Source organism: Festucalex cinctus, chromosome 3 (assembly GCF_051991245.1).
Source record: "Festucalex cinctus isolate MCC-2025b chromosome 3, RoL_Fcin_1.0, whole genome shotgun sequence".
In the NCBI taxonomy this organism is placed as follows: Eukaryota; Metazoa; Chordata; class Actinopteri; order Syngnathiformes; family Syngnathidae; genus Festucalex; species Festucalex cinctus.
The window spans coordinates 25,214,162-25,234,026 of NC_135413.1; the positions used below are offsets into that span (position 1 = coordinate 25,214,162).

The 19,865-nt window shown below is 41.3% G+C and overlaps 1 protein-coding gene across 2 annotated transcripts; it reads left to right on the forward strand.

The window, feature by feature from the left end:
• The first annotated feature begins 174 nt into the window (after positions 1–174).
• Positions 175–8,815, forward strand: synm (synemin, intermediate filament protein). Of its 2 annotated transcripts, none has more exons than XM_077517074.1 (5): positions 175–796; positions 1,750–2,070; positions 2,678–2,802; positions 4,431–4,504; positions 4,578–8,815. In XM_077517074.1, exons 1-5 carry the CDS (start codon positions 317–319, stop codon positions 6,464–6,466), a joined length of 2,889 nt encoding a protein of 962 aa, XP_077373200.1. In that variant the 5' UTR covers positions 175–316; the 3' UTR covers positions 6,467–8,815. The 2 variants fall into 2 exon arrangements, with proteins under 2 accessions (XP_077373200.1, XP_077373201.1); XM_077517075.1 differs by lacking the exon at positions 175–796 and adding an exon at positions 1,516–1,633.
• The last annotated feature ends 11,050 nt before the right edge of the window (positions 8,816–19,865 follow it).

Sequence of the window (19,865 nt, forward strand, 5' to 3'; positions counted from 1 at the left end):
ATGTGTTAGTTTTATAAATGTAAGATTTCATTTCTGTTTTTTAAAATATAATTTACATTTGTATTTTATTTCACCTTATCAAAGTGCTGGGGAGTACTCAGATGTTCGACATCCTCTAAACGCACCGCAGCATCTGCCAGGTCCTCTCCTTCAGGCAGGGCGATCCTCAAAGGCAGACACGCCCCTCCTGGTGCACTTGTCAAAGGGTTAGTGAAGGCAAGTGACGTCACACTTTGGTGCACGGACACAAGGAGAAAAGAGCTCTCGGGCACAGAATATTTTTTGGGGAGGTTTCCCAACCATTTTTGACGCCATAATGTTGCCTTCGAGAAGAACTTTTGAGGCCGACAAGCAGCAGCTGCAGCAGCTCAACGGCCGACTGGCCGAGTACCTCACCAGGACGCAGCAACTGGAGCGAGAGAACGCGCGACTCCTGGCCGAGATTAAGCAGCTCAGACAGGCCCAGGTGACGGAGCGGGAGCCGCGCTCCAAGGCCGAAGTGCGCGAGCTGAGGCGGACGATGGAGCGGGTGGCGCTGGAGAAGTCCCGCGCCGAGATGGAGCGCGAGAGGCTGGGCAGGGAGTTGGAGACGGTGCGTTCGCTGTGCAGCCAGCAGAGCGACGCGTGCCGGGACATCGGCGGGGAGCTCCACGGCCGCGAGAAGGAGCTCCGGGCGGCCCAGCAGAACAACGCGTTGCTCCAGCAGCGTTTGCTGGAGCTGCAAAGGGAGTACGCGTTCTTGGAGGAGACGCACCGGCAGCAGATGGGACAGTTCAGACGGCAAATGGACTCCCAGGTCAGTGGGAACACGTACTTGAGTACACTACTACATATACTTCGTTACTTGAGTACATTATTAGGTTGGCATCTGTCTATCTTCGTGGTACTGGACAATTCCTTAATAATAATATCCACCCACTGTCGCCCCCAAGCCACATCCGGCGTAAATAAATAAATAAATAAATAATGTGAGGGACTCGCTGTGGCGACCTCTGATGGGACAAGCTGAAAGCGATAAAACAATAAAATATAATAATATTAAAAAAAAAATAATTGCAACGAAATAAACTGGTTTCAAAAAATGTATAATCAAGTCGAATGCCACACACACACACGTTCGTACACAGGTGTACAAATCAAGGCTTGGGGGCCCGACACATCTTTTTATGTGGCCCGCAAAAGCAAATCAAGCATCTCAGCTTCCATGATGCGTGCTAAAATATGAACCAAAATTTCAAATTGTCACATGAGATAAATAATAATATTGTGATATGCAAAGTTATCCATCAAGTTATTATGTATACTGTATGTAATATGAGGATATGATTGAACATGTATGATTTCACAGTCATAACGGTCCTCCGAGAGAAACTGGAACTACAATATAGCAGCTGTCACAAAAAAATGAGTTTGACACCGCTGCTTTACTATTTGTGTGCTGATGTGTGCAAAAGGGGGCGTGGCCTAGTGAGTGACGTCTCTCAGTGCTTAGTAGATCAGTGTCAAATTAAGCTAATGCTAGCTAGCTTAACAGCATGTGATGTAGCATTTTAACCTTCTGACTAGTAACAAAAGAGATTTTCTGTGAATTTTTTTTCCCCTTGAGCCAAGTTATCAAAACTTAACAAAACAGGTATTGTCAATAATAGTTGACAGTAAAAATTCATTTTTATTTACCAGAGTCTTTTGTTTGTGTGTTTTTACATAAGTATCTGTAGTGTACACTTCTACGTTTTCCACCTGTCTTAGGTGAACCCCGTTGTGGTCATGCAGAGTTACCATGGACCTCCTGCAGCCTCCATGGAGGAGGTGCAGGAGTACGCCCGCGGGATGTCCGAGGGCTGGATGCAGACCTTCGAGATGTACCAACAGAAGGTGGAGGAGATGGAACAGGCCATCCAGGAGGACCAGGCCATGCTGAGTGACCTGCAGAGGGAGAAGATGCTGCACACCTCCGAGTTGGACAAATTACGCACGGATGCGGAGAAACAAGGGCAGCTGCAAATGCGTCTGGAGGAGCAACTCCTGCACATGCAGGAGAAATTCAGTCGGGACGAGGGCGAGTATCAGGTGAGGTCACTACATTAGGAACACATCCAGTACTCTCTCTGTCAGTGAAGGTGTCCCCCAGGGGTCAATTCTTGGCCCTATGCTTTTCTCTATTGTGTGGATCATGCAACTATTCATCTACGATATGATATCCATCCATTTTCTTTACCACTTACTCCTTTGATGGGGATGATAAAAAGTTAAATCAAATAATAAAATAAAATAAAATTTAAATAGAATTGGAGCTGTGCAAAAAAAAAAGACCACTGTACCACAGTCACTGTCTTTAAGTTGAGAAACATGAAGCTTGAAATCGTTAAGGCTTGGACATCTACAGGACATGTCGGCTTGCTAGCCACTTAAGCCAATTAGCGCTCAGACTGAAAAATCCCCATTAAGTAGGCTTTTAAAGATAAAGCTCCACAAGCAGGACAATCAAATGACAAGTAACTAAGTTAACCGTTTATAGTAAAAAAATACATTTAGATCTTTGCCATATTGTACTATATTCTGTTTGTTAATGGATGACATGTTTCTCTTTCTGGTGGCAGGGAATAACCTATAGTCACAAAAAGGCAAAGAAAAAGCAAAACAACACGTATGTCTAATCTTATCTTGTTCTCTGCAGATGATTATCGAGCAGCTGGAGCGGGAAAGGAACACCATGGCAGAGGCCATTGCGCAGAGGATGCAGGACCATCAGCATCTGCTGCGGGTCAAGATGGACCTGGGCATGGAGGTGGCAGCCTACAGGTAGGAAGCCCTCGTTATAATCTTGCCTATTTCCATGTACATTTCCTTATTTACAAAAGCGAGTGTCACCAATTAGTTTATTTCAATGACTTCAAACTGGTATTGACAACGTATATATATATATATATATATATATATATATATATATATATATATATATATATATATATATATATATATATATATATATATATCCGATGTTTGTGTTATATACTGCACTTGCATCAGCAGATATACGTAAAAAAAATTCTCCATTTAGAAGGTGCCTGATTCCGATCTGAAGATATCCGATCACATATGTTTTTTCCCTCTTTGCGCTGCCATGACGCATATTCCAATTGTGTCACATGAACCACGCAAAATAAATCCAGCCCTTGTCATTCAGATGGTGGAATAGGCCAAATGTTTTTGGAGGTGGCACTGTCACGAGTCAGAATTTGCATTGGAATTTAAAGGGAAGTATATGGACAGTCCCACATTGTAGCTGTTATTTTTAGCTCAGTCTGTTGGGAAGCACTCACTGAGAGAGCTTCTTTCTGTCGTTTGCTCATGTTTGTGACTTGAAACATGGCCCAGATTGAAGATTAAGAAGATTACAAAGTGGTATTAATTAGATTACAGCGATTGCTTAGTTAGGTTTTTTCCTTCTCTTGTTTTTTTTAAATAAGCATTACCATGTATAGCTAGGACTTTGGTTCAAAGTGTCTTCTAAGCCTGCTTAGCTTGAGAGGTTCAAGATGGAAGAGCTGGAAGATATACAACCACGGTAATTATCTTTGGTCTCATATTTTCCTACACGAGCAATTATGATCTGTTTGTCTTTAAAAATGATGTGGAATCTGTACTTTTTGTTATTCGGAATCACCTATTTTAGGGGGAGTGTTTTAAAGGGGAAGTCAACCTTAAACATTTGTTGACAATGTTATATGTGACCTAACTAGTCTAAACATGACATTCGTATTAATATTACATTTGTAGAATATGAGTTGTCCAGCTGTTTTTATCCATCTCAAGGGGAGGCCATTTTACCACTTGCTGTCGACTAAAGATGACATCACAGTTGCTCAGGGCTCAGGCAACAACTAATCACAGCTCACTTGTTTTCTTAAGCTGCGCTGTGATTGGTTGCTGCATGACACCTGAGCATCTATGTCATTTCCACGCGACAGCAAGTGGAAAAATGGCCCCCGTCTGATACTTTGTGCACATGTGCATATCCTAGTTTAAATATATGTTTTTTTTTTTAAGGGGTAACAAACCCCACCAAAAGTCACTCAGTAGTACCCAATGGAAAGTTTGAAAACAAAAAATTTCCCCCAACTGACCCAAATGCATGCCTCTCATAAAAGCATACATGAAAAAGTCTCATCGACCCATGACTGAAATTAATCAGAAAGTCCACCATTTTAGTTTGAAGTAGCCATTTTGGGAGAGTTTCAAGCCAGAACTTGCCCAAATGAACCACAGTCAGATGCAGGTATGCCAGATTGTTTTTTTGTTTGTTTTTTTCTTCTTTGCCTCTGACATCTAATTTGTGCGGATTTTGAAGATAAACCATAAAATGAGGTGTGTGGCGCGGGGGTAGTTCATTGCTGCGTGTAGATTGAACTATTCTTATGTTTGTCTAGAGCGCTCTTGGAGGGTGAGCGAGTTGGGCTTCAAGACGCTCACAGAAGAATGAACCAGAGGGAAAGGATCATAGGTAAAAGCCTTATTTATTTTTATGACATTTGAATTAAATAGAATGTAAATATCTCACTCATGACTCCTCTCAGATATCAAGACGCACGGCCAACTCTACACTCCGAGAACTTCCACCACAACCAGACAGCGTATGGACGTCAGATTCACACCGTCAACATCCATTATTAGAAGATCTCCCGTAGCTCCCTCTGGGTCTGGAAGTCCCTCCAGGGTCATTCCAATTTCACTCGCAAGCAGAGCTCAACATCAGAGTCCAGCGTCCAGAAGGGACTTGGTCTCATTTACCAAAGCTCGAGCTGCCACTTCTTCCGCTGTTCCCAAAGATAAGGAAATAATCCAGAATGAGCGACAAAGCGCAACGTCAGCAGAGAAAACCAGGAAAGTTCAACACGTCTCCAAGGTAGAGAACAAAACCGGTTCTACAAAGTCCTCTGCTGAGACCATATCAGGTCGAGTGATATCACCACCAAGGAGAAGCCTTGACACAAAACCAGAGATGGAAAGGAGCATGAAAGGAGCAGATAAACCAGTTAAAGGAAATCTTTATGAAAGTGAGTCTAAGAATGAAGACAAAACCAAATCCACTATTGAGTCAAGTGAGCGAAAAGGTTTAGACGGTTTGTCTGTTGAGGAGATCATTGAGACGGTGATCAAACCAGCTGGTCTAGAGGCCAAGGTTTGCCCTTCCGGAGAATCAAAGATTACCTATCACGTGGAGAAAACCGAACAGGGGGACGGCTCGATGAAGACTCAGATTGTGTTGCAGTCTAAGGTGGCGGAGGAGGTGGATGTTTCAGAGGAATCCGCCCTGGATCAGCTGCTGAGCCAAGGGGTGAAGAAGGTATCCTTGGAGGACATTGAGGACACAGCGACAGGAAGCATGATCAGGAACCTGCTCAGTGGCCTACAGGCAGAAGGGAGCCTGCAAAATAAGTCTGTCAATGTGGAAATTATTGAGCAGCCGGTGGAGTCTTACGAGGAAGAAGTTACTGAGGAGTCTAGATCTTGTTATGGGCCCTCTGCATATTTCCAAATTGAGGAGATGGAAGAAGACCAAGATACGCACTTTGAGAAGAGCGGTGATGACACCACGAAAAGGTCCAAAGTTGGAACAGTTCAGGCTCAGGAGGAGAGTGAGGCTTTATATTTCACCCATGACCAAGAGCCCGCTGAGTATTTTGTCTCCACACCAGACGATAATCTCTCTGAACCCGAGGAGGGTTGCGGCATTACCTCATACGGTCATTACGGCATGGTGGATGACTTGTCTGATGAGAGGTATTATCAAGATGACCGACTTCCACCAACCAGAACCATCCTTGAAGAAAACGACCAGTATAGATTTATGTCTGATCGGACTTTTCTCAAAGAGAGCATTCCCGAGTGCATCATTGAAGAGGAGATCCGCGTCTCGCCTGTAGTGCAGGAGTCGATGCTCGAGTTCCTGCGAGAGGACTCGTTGGAGCCCAAAGAGCAACTGAGGGGAGCTTTGGAGAAGTTACAAGGCTCCGTGTCAGGTCCACTGAGGGAGGAGTTGGCTTTCCTCACTAAAGTAAGCAGCGAAAGTCCACAGAACGTCGCCGTTGACATCAAGAAGGTGCAGCAGTCAAGCGGCAGCGGAACCACCACCATCGTCGCCGAGCTGAACGTCTCGCAAACGCTGGAGGACTCCGGCCTGCTGGACGAGGACGATTTATCAGAGGAGCAGATCATGGCCGCGCTGAGGTCGTCCCACTTTGGGGGCGCCTTGCAGGGAGGATCTGGGGAAGGGTACACCTTCAGGATCTCCAAGGAACAGCGTGTTGTGGTGGACGATGATTTTGACATTGCGAGGGAAGGCGAGTCTTCGTCCCTCGTCACCGAGAGACAGATCAAAGTCGGGCCATCTGAGAAGAGGTCGATTTCCATCAAGACGGAGGGACACAGCAGCCATACTGACGTTAGCTCAGATCAAGAGTGAATGAAACATCTTGGGGGGACATTTTAAAAGTCCTACTGATGGTCAAGAATATTGTAATTGAGCAATGAATGCATTGATTATCACAGTGAGGGTAGATTCACTGCATAGTGTTGGTATTGAGAGCGGACACTGCAGCTCTTGAATTGTAGTACCCTTGAGGGGGATTTGACATCTGTCCATAGCTGCCATTTTGAGGTATCTTATCAGTGGTCACAGTTGTTGGATTATCTCCTTCACATTCTATCAGTTATCGTTCCTCAAATTTCACATCAAGACCTCTATTTTAACAACATGACACGAAACGTAGATCGAAACGTCAGAGAGGAAGATCGAGTGTCACCTCTCTTCAAAGCATAATTTACATTCAAAATGGATTTAGAATAGATCCCTTAATTTTGAATGACGTGAGTGTTAAGTTTTTCACTTTTTCTGTTGTGGCCTGACTGTCCGGATTTCTATCGACACTTGATTGATCTTATTTTCTCAATATTCTGCATCTGGTATCCTAACATTAGGTTTGATTTCTAAATAGAAAGTGATGCAATTTCTTCCCTCACTGCTGATCAGTGATTGATTTGTTAATGTCTCTCAAAAGGCATTTCGGGATATATTGGAGAATATTGAATCCTAACATTGAGTTCACACTAACTGCGTAACGGATGTGGAACGGCAAGTAAAAGAAATCATTTGAGTCTGTCTGCATGTCAATTCCCACCAGGATGTGGAAAAGTTTGGAAAAGCTGCGGAAAGTTTCCACAAGGTTTTTATCTTTTCCGGATTTTCATGAAGCTGAAGAGCCGGACAGGAAGTCAGGTGTCAGCATCAAAGTAGATCCGGTATATTTCAAAATAAAACCATTTGCAAACTTTTTTTTTTTTTTTTGTGCTTAACTAACTACATAGTGTGACAAGTTGGACATTAAAAGACAAAAAAAAACGAGCTCAAAATAAATTAAATATGACAAAATACCCCTATTTAAACACAAAACATACTTACCCAGAAAGAATGTCCAGACAGACCGTGTGGCTGTTGTTTACAAGTAGCGCTCTTTAAACGGTTGTTATCGCATGAACTCAACTCTTCAGTGATCTTGTGGTCTCGCGGGTGCACATTTCTTGACACGTACGATCCGTTATGTGTGTTTAGGTATGCGTCTGCTGCATGCACCACATACTACGCACGGATCAGCGCACTAATTGACAAATTTAATTTGGCGACTTGGTGATAAAGCGCTTACAATCCATGCTTTGACTGTCACTAGTGGCTGGATGACTTCAGGGAGGCTCGTGAAAGAGGGTGTAAAGTGTGTTGTAATTCTTGTTTGGGGTTGCTTCATGAAAGCTTGTCACTAAAACTAACATCTTAAATTAAGAAAAAAAAAAAAAAGTATAATCATCTAACACTGAATGCATGTGTTATATATCACTGCACTTGTAGCTGTTACAGCATCGTTGAAATGTACAATACAGTACTAACATTTTCACAGAATTGTATTGACCTTTATGTCATTTTTTTTGCATACTAGTTTAAAGTAATGGAGTATAGTTGAGGTGATGGTAAAATCAAAAACACATAACAGCTGATGTTTTTTGTTTTTTTGGTCACTATTTCTGTCCTCACCTTTTACTGTGCAGGTTCAATATGTTGCTGGTGCCATTCACAGCATGCCCTCACTCAACTTTCACAACTTTGCGTGCCAGGTGTACCAGTTGGGAGGTCTGCGAGGTACTGTGTGCAGTATTTGCAACCCTGGTGGCTTACATTTAGAAGGATGGAATTATGTTCATCAAGAAATGCGACTCATTCTGAATGGAAAATGAAAGCCATAATAACAATGTCACAAAGAGGAAACGGTGACGGTTTCTGGATACTGTCCACTTGACACTTTGCGCTATCTGTGCTGGCTGGAAGGAGCTTTACATAAGAGAGTGTCTTCATTACAGATGACTATTTTTGTTTCGGCTTAGCAGCACTGACCGGTCACAAGGTCTTGTTGTGTTGTGTACACCTTGAAAGGTCAGGTAATGTCCAAAGATTTTAAATGTTTTGTTTTTAAGTTGTCAGACAACATATTTTAACTTAATTTCAACCAGTGCTTGAAAATAGTTTGTTGATACTATTCAGGAGCCTCTGTCAAGCAAACCGAAACTTACATGTGTTCATGTCATCCCGTAGTATCTCAACATGAACAAAATCAACATTTAAGGGCTGTTCAATGATGCCATTCTTACAAATTCAGCATGTCTCACATCGATGATAAACACGTTGCAGTTACTTTTATTGATAAAGATTTTATTTTACTTAATCCACATTTCCACTTAATAAAAACACTGTGATGTGTTTTCAGAGGTTGCTGCTTGTCTTATTTTTTATTTTATTTTTTTTTACACTTTATTTTTTTCAACATCATCTAAAGTCATGCCATTAAAAATGATTAACCAGACTAACTCAAAACACAATCACAAATTGTTGCAAAATGTAGACAAAAAATTATGTCGGTTTACACCATCACAAATGTTTGTTTTACCTCCTTACACTGCGTTCTGAACAACAACCTTGGTCTCCAGGGCACTCAAATTAAAAATAAAACAAGTTAACAGCAACAGAGTGAAATATGAGCGTTGTGAGTCATATTCAGAAGGGAATAAACAGTTACAAAGAATATGGGAATGTACTAAACGGCCCATAAATAACCACTGTAGCACTTCGGTTAACACTTGTGTGCCGCACTTTGGTCAACAAGAAGAATTCTACGGGATTATATATATATATATAAAAAGAGAAAATCAGTAGATTATTTTTTTAGTGGGAAAACGTATTGAGGCAGGAAAAGGGACGCAGCTAACTTTTCCTCCACAGTGGGCAAACATTGTGTAATCTGGATTGGCTCCATCTGGCCTCTTGGATGTTTTCACCGTTGCTAGGGTTGATGTAATGGAAGGCCCTTTTTCGGCTGCACAACACGGGAAGAGGTGGGAAATGTGTGCGTGTGTATGTAGACTACTCGTATGATCATTGTTCGTTTTTTTGCAGACTCTACAATGCAGATTTCCTTCGTAAAAGCGACTGTGAGTGCCGATAATGACACATTAGCGGGAGTGAAAGAGAGTTCAGGCGTATTTCCTGTATGTCAGTCTTTAAAAATGTCCCGTCAAGCACGGTGATGAGAGAGTACGGCCTGTCACACACGGGGCCCCTCGACTTGGATGCAATAACAAACTCCATAGCAACGGGCACATTTTACTCACTTACTCATCCAGGCGTGCCGTTACAAAGGGGGAGTTTATTTTGAAGAATTCCTCATCACTTGTAAGAAACACAAAGAACAGACATGATATAATTCTCAATGTGCAAAAGAAGATGATTGAATCCAGCTGTTTGTTTTATTGATAAAGAAGCCTAACACCTTTTGCCAAGGACATTATGGGAGGAGGACAGTAATGGCATTCCACACTAATTGGGGTCAACGTCCCTTTAATGCACAGTAGTTAGCCTTTCACTTTCTAAAAGGGTGTTGCTGTGCCATCTGTTTGGCTCCGTCCAGGTTGAGCAACCACAAAGTCACCCTGTGTGATATTTTACACCAGGGAGGGCTACGTTGCCCACTGCAAGCGTCCGAGATTAGCCTGTGACTCCGATAGCATCCTTTTAGCGCGCTTGGTAGAAATAGCTTATCTCCATATCGCCATATGAAACTGTATTTTAAATAGCGGGAAGTTGTCAGGGCAAGCAAGGCCCTTTCTGGTGCATCAAAGAATCACATAGTGTATTTTTTAACATATTCAGTGGTTTGTTTGGTTCCCATAACAACATGTTATTAAATCAAGGAAGACAGCATAGAACTCCTAATGAAGTCATTGTGGCTGTCACTCGGTCTGGCACTTATCAGTGAATATAGACTCACGATTGTGCTGCTGTAAGTGAGGATGAGGGAAGAGTTTTTGAAGATGTGAGGCCCCTCTTTGCGCCTGCGGCTGTGACTCACAGCAATGGCATGAAACAAGTGAGATCACATATCATCAACACTGTTTGAATTGGAAAAAACTCTTGTTTGTATTTATTATGCTTGTGTATGATGTGTTGCTTATTCCGGCCAGGTATTGGATACATAAAAAAATGGCCGCACAATGATTCACACATTCTTAAGGTAACATGATAGAAGTATTTATTTATTTATTTATCTTGGCACTATCGGCTTATAAACAAACATCCCCCCCCCCCCCCCCCCCTTTGCAACGATAACTAATGTATTCACATAGTCTCCTGTTTGTTTTGATACTTTTAGTCTTTCCAAAAATGTATTACTGTCGCCCCCTAGTGGTCAAGAATCTAAATTCAGCTCCTAAATGTCAGTCAGTAAGAAGCAGTTTGTTGAGTGGTTTCACTTAATGGACGTGTATGTTGCATTACCTTTTAAACTACACCGTATGACTCCAAATTAGGACGCCATTATAGTTCAAGTATTTTTGTGCAATAGGAATAGGAGGAACCGGCTTGTGTGGTTCAACGATGATGTGGGTTGTGTGCTGTAATATTGCTGAACCACCTCAAGATGTCAGTGTAGTATTAGTGTTTTGATATTGTACTAACCAGTTCGTTCCAACACTTCCATCTGCTGGGAGAAATGTAGAATTTTCCAATTTTGCTTGCATGTAATTTAGTGTCTTGATGGCCGAAAGCAGTGTTTACCGTTTGAGCCAATGCACTTATGCTTTACATTAGAAAGATGTCATAGCACATCACCAACATAAAAAAGTATACTGAAATAATTATTTAATTTCAATTTACTCAAAGATACTTATTCAGTGTGAAGTTTGGACTTATTTAATTGTTCTACCTGTCAATAATCGTGTCGTTGACGGATAATGATTTCACCAGACCCAAAACACATAAAACATTTATTATTTTTTTTATTATTTACTTTTATCTACAATTTTGCTGTTATCTAAAGAACATCTATAATTTAGGACATACTCTACAATGTACATGGAAAGCTTCATACAATGGTCGCACCAGATATTTTCAAATTAAATCAGTTATGAGGCTAACAATTATCCATCTAAACAAAACACGCTAGCTAGCCACACACAAGTAAAATTATAATGAAAATATATATTTGTTAGAAAAAAAATGAATATTACAGTAATGTTTTTTTTTTTTTTTTTTTTTTTTCAGGTCATATCTCATGATGTCCAAATATGACCACTACATACCAGTTTCTATAAGGATAGCGTTTTTTCTTTGCTTTTCTTTTTTTTCCTTTTTATTTTTTAAAACAACATTTTTTTTTATTTAAAGGTTATTTCTTTTTGGTTGCACCACATGGTAATTCATAAAATTGGCATAACGATACCAAGTGCTGATACCACTAGTAGGCTACTTTTGCTATATAAAACTTGCAAAAAAAACAAAAAACAAAAAACAATGACATAATTTTATATTATACATCATAATACTGTATAAACATTTTCCCTTAAAATTGCACGATATTAATGCCAATTTTCCATTCTTCCAATTTCTAACTTCTAGCTCCTGATCATAAAACGGCTACAAGAGGGAATTGATCACCATTGCAAGTACTGATACCTTCAAATAAGGCCTTGCATCGATACTAGTACTAGCCCATCCCTAATTCACAATCTAGTGAAAAGCAACCAGTGTCCTGCCACTAATACGAAATCCATGAATGTGATCAGCAGACTGAATCAATGCACTTGAGAAACAGCTTTAAAAAACAAAAACATGTACAGTACAAATTAGAATATCACTTGAATCAACTAACTCTAGGTTGAAGTGTATTTGTTCAGTGTCTCCAATTATGTAGCCATGAAACTGAAAAGTAAGTCATAAGTAGCTTTAATGCCGGCATGTTGTATTTAAAGCTCATAAATAGCCACATTCACACCATACTATCCTTTCACAAGCATAAATTCTTCAAGCCCCTAGGAAGAGGAAATGTACATAGCGCCAAGCATCAATGCCAAATAAACATGAAGTTGTGTCTCTGTGGCTACTTTAAGAAATTGGACTCCGGAGACAGTTTTCTAGGTAAACGTAGACTAGCAGTGTGTCTGTCGCCACTTTTCAAATCGCCCCCATCATACGCAAGCCCGCCTAAGATATAACCTCTTACGGCTCCTTGCCGTCGGTTGATTCTGGCAGGTCATGAGAGGAGCCGTTTATTTGTTTGTTTGTCCCGTGAGCTTTTGGCAGGCCGTCCAGGGCCGCGCTTGGCCCCGCTCCCCTGCCGGCCCTTCTATTTCTGCAACCCAAGTGGCTGGTAATGAAGCTGCTCGGGTTGGCATGCGCCCTGGGCAAACGCAGGCCTGATCAGACCCCTTCTTCTTCTGCCTTGGCAGCCGCACAGCTCTTTGCTCCCTCTGGCTTCCTAATTTAGTAACGGTGGGTAAAAATATGTGCTAACGAACAAGGTCTGGTATGTCAGGCTGGCGTCCAGAGACGACGGGAGGAAAATAGAGCGGCGGGTGGTGGGGGGGGCTTTCACAGCGGGCCCTCGGTGACGGGGCTTAAAGTCTCCGACCTCGCAGACGTTTGTGTGTGTTTGGTGTGCACTCGTGGACAATCAGGGGATGTGTGGGGGCGGACGCTGATGGGTTAAAGGAAAGCACTTAACATTTCTCACACTGACCAAAGTGAATTCAGAGGCTTCCAATCACTCGCCGGTTTTTCTCTAGTGAAAAACAAACACGCAGTGGGAATGGGAAGTGTTACAGTCACTATTTTTTGTTGTCTCTTAAAGATTATTCTGAGTAATAATCTTGTGGTAGGATGCGTAAAACTTTTTTTTTTTTTCATCCTTTGATCTGACAATTGGCCCGAATTTGAGCCTCCCATGGCAAAATTCCAATCTAGTGTTGCTCGATTATGAAGAAAATATTAATCACGATTATTTTGGTAATAATTGAAATCACGATTAGGACAATCATTTATTTATTTTTTTCGTAGAAAAGAACAAAATGTTTTGTTATGTACTGAGGTTGGATCCCCAAAAACACAGACACAAATAAGATATTAACTATTTATTCACATCGAGAGGCGTGGAACAAACTTGAGTAGACGAGAAACAACGGGAGTTGCACAGAGGAACAGAGGTAATAATCCGCCAAAAACACATACTTCTCAGACCGGCTTATATTCACAACGAATCGATCTGATTGGCTGTGGCTAGACATGTGGGTAACAGGACTGACATGGTATTATCTGATTGGCTGTTGACCAGATAAAGAGATTAAAGATTCCTGACTTCACATAGCTTCTTACATCACATAGCTTAAGACCAGTTGAAACTAGATGCTGGTTACATCAGTTCAAAACAGACACTTGACCTCACGGCCATGACCCAAACATAAATGTTGCATGACAGGAAACATAACCCTTACATGACCCTAGTCACGACAGTAAGCATAACCCTTGCATGACCCTAGTCATGTTTAAACATGAACATTATTAAGACATAAAATTCTTTGAAACACTATAATTATGCAAGTTTCTTTTAGATTTAAAAAAAACAATCTTAAATTATATATTTTTAATTTCTTAAAAAGGATGCAAAGTATAAATGTAAACACCTCAAAAAATAGTATTAATACTTTTTTTTTGCGATTATGCTGATTTCGTAATTGTGGAGTGTAAAAATTGAATTGACAATTGTAAGTACATGAGCAGCTAATCAATGTGGGACGAATTCTAATGCAAACAATAATGTCATGATTTTCATTTTATAATTGATTACAGTCTTTAAACATCATTTTATTACTGGATTATATTCTTTTTCGACCTAACAACTTCACGTCACAGTTTTATAATATCACATTCTCGTCTGTCACGGTTATTTGTTGCAACCACACATCAGCGTCGAGAATTTGTACAGCTGTCACCACTTCCTGTGTAAGGCACACAAACAATACCACACTATACACACACACACGCACACACACCAACACACACACACATTTTCAACAATGAACATGACCTCCATGAACGTTATAGCTTTTAATATTTGCTCTGTATTAGGGATAAAATGCTTCAGGGTTTAGTGACAAGCATGTAGCGAGTAGGACTAGCATGTCGGTTCTCCTGAAATGATTCGGATTTTTATTTTTATTTTTATTTTTTTTTTATTCATTCACTATTCATTCATTATTCTATTCACGGAACAAATTCTATGCTAGATTTTGATGCCTGGGATCCGGAATTGTTCAAAATCAAGCCATAGCAAACCCTTGTTAGTAGTACTGTTTAAAATTTTAATGTTGACCACTAAGCTAACAGCAGTTGCTGCTAACTTGAATGCACTGACCACTAAGCTAACAGCATTTGCTGTTAACTCAGCGCTGACTCAGCGGCTAGTAGAGTCTTTTTGAGAAAAATTTGTGTGCTCCAACTTCCACAGTATGTAGTGCTAATTAATGTCCTCCATAATGTTGTTTTCCCCGCTTGCCGTATCGGAACATTTTTAAGCATGTAATGCTGAAAAGGAGAGGCAAGAACAAAGCTAGCCATAAGAGCCAGGCACCCATCCTTTTTTTTTTTTTTTTTCCCACAGCCCACTGAGGCTGTCCACAACAAAGACACACCATAGTTGAAGACCGATAAGATAAGCTTCTCTTTCCATCCGGCGGCATCTTTCCATGCCAGTGCTAGTGTGAAACAATGGTGCACAGAATTGTTCTCCGCTTAGGCAGAGTCTCCCAATGGCTTAAACTTACGTTTATCCTTTCCCAAACCTTGGCCTAATTTGAGGCGTACGCGGGAAACAAATCTGCAATTGTTTCGCCCCTAATGCTGCTTCTCGCCTTTCTATTGAGTGTCAAAATCAAAGATTACCAGGCGCTTTGGAGGTGATGTTGCCGTTCTTTGTTAAGACAATGCTACGCTAAACCAATAACTGTGTTTTGTGCGCTGACAGCATGTACACTGCCTCATAATTGAAGTTTTAGCTTTGCATTGTGGCGACGGGAGCTTTATCTCATTCAGCACTTTAGCGACTAGAACACGGATCAACGACTGCTCACCACACCACGTTTACAAAATGATTTGTCTTTGTAAAAACTCAAATGCAAGCAAAAAAAATGCAGAAACATTTCCATGGATACAACTGAACGCAACGCTGGAGCCTTGAACCTCTGCCAAGGAGGGTTGTTGATACTCGAGTCCCACAAACAAACGGCAGGATTATTTTGCTGAAGACTGGTAGTGGCCTGGATCTATCGTGAAAACCGATCTGTGACATAAATCATGTTACACTTGGCGCATTTAACACCCTGAAGTTAAAAAAATGATGTCTGATAAAGATGAAGATGCATTTAGTGGCGGCAGAGAACAGAAGGCTGACAGCCAACGAAATCTGTTCTGCTTAAAGGTACAATTTGTGGTGAGTTATTTGTGGCCTGCACAAGCTTGCACCAATCTATCTTGTCTCGTAAAAAAAAACAAAAAAAAAACAAACAATCTGTGGCATGTGTGGAAATGATTCATGGAACCTGATATCGCCCGATCTTTTGACGTGCAAAGGACAAGTTGTTGGGGTTGTCATGTCATGTCTACAGAAATCGCACTGATTTAGTGACATCCAAACATAAGTTCAGTGACTGAGGAAGTCAAAAGCACTCCAATCTTTCCTCCTTTTTAGACGTAGGATCTTATTTTTGTATCTTTTGGTATTTTGGTAGAAGTTAGCATTACACACCATTTCCACCGTTATGGGATGGAATGCCGGTCTCCCGGGCAATTGAAGCGGCTCCGCTCATTCCCTTTAAAATCAGTGCAGTCGCGACGCACATTGTTGTTGACATTGTGGAAGGAGAAATTGACTTGCTAGGGTGCAAAGTACGTTTATAAACTGCCAGATCTCCCATTGCGGATGATGTAGTCGGGCCGTGCATGTGAAAGCAGGCAATTGGAGACTGCCTTGCACCCCTGATCGTGATTTAAGTCCTCCGTCGTCACTCCTAAATAGATGCAGAACTTCCTCTTTCAGATCTGCCTGCCTGCGCTCATCTGCGAACTTCCCAACACCGGGTCTAACCCACCTCCAGCACGTTTAACACGATACGCCGTGCAGGATTTACACCGTTCCGAGGGTTCTTTCTGTCACTTTTGACTGTGAATGAGAGGCAAAACGTGCGCCTGTGGTTCTTTGACCTTCTGTGGCTTCTCCGCTGATTTGGCTCAGGTCGGCTGGTGTGATGCAGGGGTATCAATAATAAAATAAAGGCGCCCACCCCCGCCCTTCACCCCCCTCTGGCGGCTATGTGGGTCAAAGGCGGGTCTCAGTGGATAGAGGAGATTGATGAGGGGTACCGGGGAGAGGTTTGGAGCGCCCACCTCACTGTGGCGCGGCACAGGCGGCCTCCCCCTGCACTTGTTCCGTGGCCCCCCGCCAGAGCCGCACCGCCCGGCGCTCTTTAAATGACCTTCAAATTAGCACTATTTCTCACTGCCTCAAACCCTTCAGAATCCCTCTTGTATGTGGCAATCTTCTCACTGTTGCCTTCTCCCTCTTTTTTTCTTTTTCTTTTGTGGCCAATCCACAATTTTTCAAACGTTGTCTTCCTGGTTTTGCGTCATGCAAATACACCCACGATATTTTCCGAGAGGAAAGGAAGCGTCACGCAATTTCGCTTATACGAAGAATGATACATGTGGACTTTTGAGGCTTGTGTGCGTTTATGGGAGTCACGGGAGGGGTCTTCCACTTCACAGTTGAACATCACTGTCAAGCCGGCCATCCATCACTGTGGCTGTGGTTTATGGACACGCTGCAGGTCACTGTGATCTCACCCCCCTTAACCCACCCACCCCATCAGGCCTGTTGCACATGAAGGAGAACGTATAATTCGAATGGGTCGCAATGACTCACACGGTTGCACTTTGTAAGATTATACTTTGCTTTTGATGGCATGACTGATCTGTAGGGTTTTCTTTCTGAATCGAGACTATAAGTACGATTTATGCGGTAAGGTGACGTCCCCTAACTCATTTCTCGTCAGGGGTAAAAGGTAGCGGGTCTAAGACAATTCTTAGAAGTCAGTTGTAAATTTACAGTAATCCTTAAAGGAGTTCCCATGTGTCTCAATAAAATGTCTGTCAAATCAGACAGATGAATATTTACTTGTTGTCACACTTGATGGGTGGACAGGACACCCTGGAGTACAAACTATTTGTATGCAAACACTTAAAAAGTCACTTTTCGATATGGAACTGTAAATTGATGAGTAGCCAACCTCTTAAAGGTGACTTCATAGTACAAACGCCACTCAGCTTCTGCAAGATTTCGATTGCACTGGATCAAACCCTTGGTCCCACAAGACAACCCATTTCCACAAAGTACTTAGTATATTATAGTACCTGATAGCGTGCTAGTCATTTGGTGTTCAAACTAGTGCTGTCACTATCGAATATTTTTTTTTCTAGAATCGATTAATCTACCGAATATTCAGTCGATTAATCATCATTTTAAGTTTGCATTAAAGTGTATTCAAAAACATTTACCCCCGATTACTGTTTATTCACCAGTGATTGGTGTTTATGTCGTACTTCATATTTGTATAGTGATTGAAAAAAAAAAGGGGGGGGGGATTGTTTTCCAAAGTAAACACAGATTTTTGCAAATGTCTAATTTCTTTCATGAAGGACTACAGATATTAATTACTGTTGATGTGCTGAAATCAGAGGATTTGGACAATTTTTAATTAAAAAAAATGGCTCTAAACTATTACTCGATTATTGAAATAGTTGTCGATTAATTTGATAATCAATTGCTTGTTGATTAGTCGATTCATTTTGACAGCTCTAGTTCAAACAAAACTTACTTGAAAAATATCCCTCAAAAGTAAGACAAAACTTGTGAGATATGGCCCAATATATCACTTTTTTTATTTGTTTGTGTGTGTGTATTGTAACATGTAATAATTTTTTCCTATTGAATCAGCTTGTGTTCAACATCAGAGGCTCCACTGTATGGAAAATATTTTGTGTTGCATGAGAATCTCAAACTCCCATCTTGAACTGACCTTGTGCAAAATACTGTATGGTAGCTTTTACCATCGTCTCTTTAAGTCTGTAAAGTTGTGATAAAAAGGTCAAATGGCAGTCATATAAGTATTCAAAGTACTCCTTCTTTCCTCCAACTTCCCGCTGCTTTCTTTTGACTGTTGGCCAAACATTTGGAGGTAATTTTCCGCCTATCACCACGGAAAAACGTAACTCGCGTATGGCGGCAGAGCTGGAGAGCAAACATCAAGGGCAATCGAGCTGGAAAGAACAAAACAAAAAGTCCTCGTGTTGGCCGCCGAGTGATAAGATGGTGTGAAAATAAGCAGCAGGACAACGGAGAGGAGGTGCATGAGTGATGGCCGGCTCGCATGGGGTCTTGTTGCTCCAGAAGGACAAACCTGGCCTGATTGATTGGCTTGTGCTTCAAAGAACCAACATTCACTTCTTTTTTTTCTTTTTTTTTTCTTGTGATGCCTGTGTGCTGCTTGCATTTGTTTGACAGTAAAGACAAATACACACATCACGTGAGGCCAAAAGTCACAGAGGCAACGTAATGAAACACAAGACAGCTATTGATGAAGTAAAGTAAGAGGGAGTTATAATGGTGTTTATGGATATACATTCAAATGTTATCAGACCACGAATTGGTGTTTTGTTTTTTAATTTTCTGCAACCATAGTGTGGTCAATCTACTCTTACTAATTCTTGTCCTCATTAGTCCTCAGCTGGCCTTTGGGGAAATTTCCGATGGCCAAGTACACCCCTGATCATAAGCACAGTAAATATTGCTGGGAAAAACAGTAAAACACTACAAAAAGAAAAATGCAACCACAAAAAATGTATGTGTAACATGAGGGTTCGTTGGTGTTAATGGAACACTCTTTATAAGATGAAAAAGCAGGATGGAGACGGATTTCTTCGCAACTCTGTTTACTCGTCACACACGGAGCTACATCGACAACACTTCCTGAGTCTGACACCCCTCAGCTGACCAACACTAACCAATCAGGAGCTAGCTAACTTTAAGTAAATGCAAGTGAATTATAGAACAGCAGATTCAACACGTCAATTTAGCTACTCGTATAAAAATAATACCAAAATATACAAATGTGTAAATAATAATTCTAGAAACATACATGCGTAAGTAAATATATATTTGAACAAATTAAATGTTACTCATTTCTGAACCTTACGTATGTTAGCACCACTGTAACCCGAGGACTCAAATTGTGTACATTGCTCTCAGAATGACAGCTCATAGCACTAAATCTCTGTAGTTTTAGTACACATTGCACAATAACGACTAGCTGTATTACAGCCAAAACTAATGTGAGTCTACTGCATTCACTGAAGTGTTTAATCTTCTCAGGCTCTCCTGGCT

Bases quoted from the DNA above. Each gene is read 5' to 3' on its own strand.
- synm (XM_077517074.1), top strand. From the start codon at position 317: ATGTTGCCTTCGAGAAGAACTTTTGAGGCCGACAAGCAGCAGCTGCAG. The intron at 2,071-2,677 runs GTGAGGTCACTA...TGTTCTCTGCAG, and splicing joins GGGACGAGGGCGAGTATCAG to ATGATTATCGAGCAGCTGGA. The intron at 2,803-4,430 runs GTAGGAAGCCCT...ATGTTTGTCTAG, and splicing joins ATGGAGGTGGCAGCCTACAG to AGCGCTCTTGGAGGGTGAGC.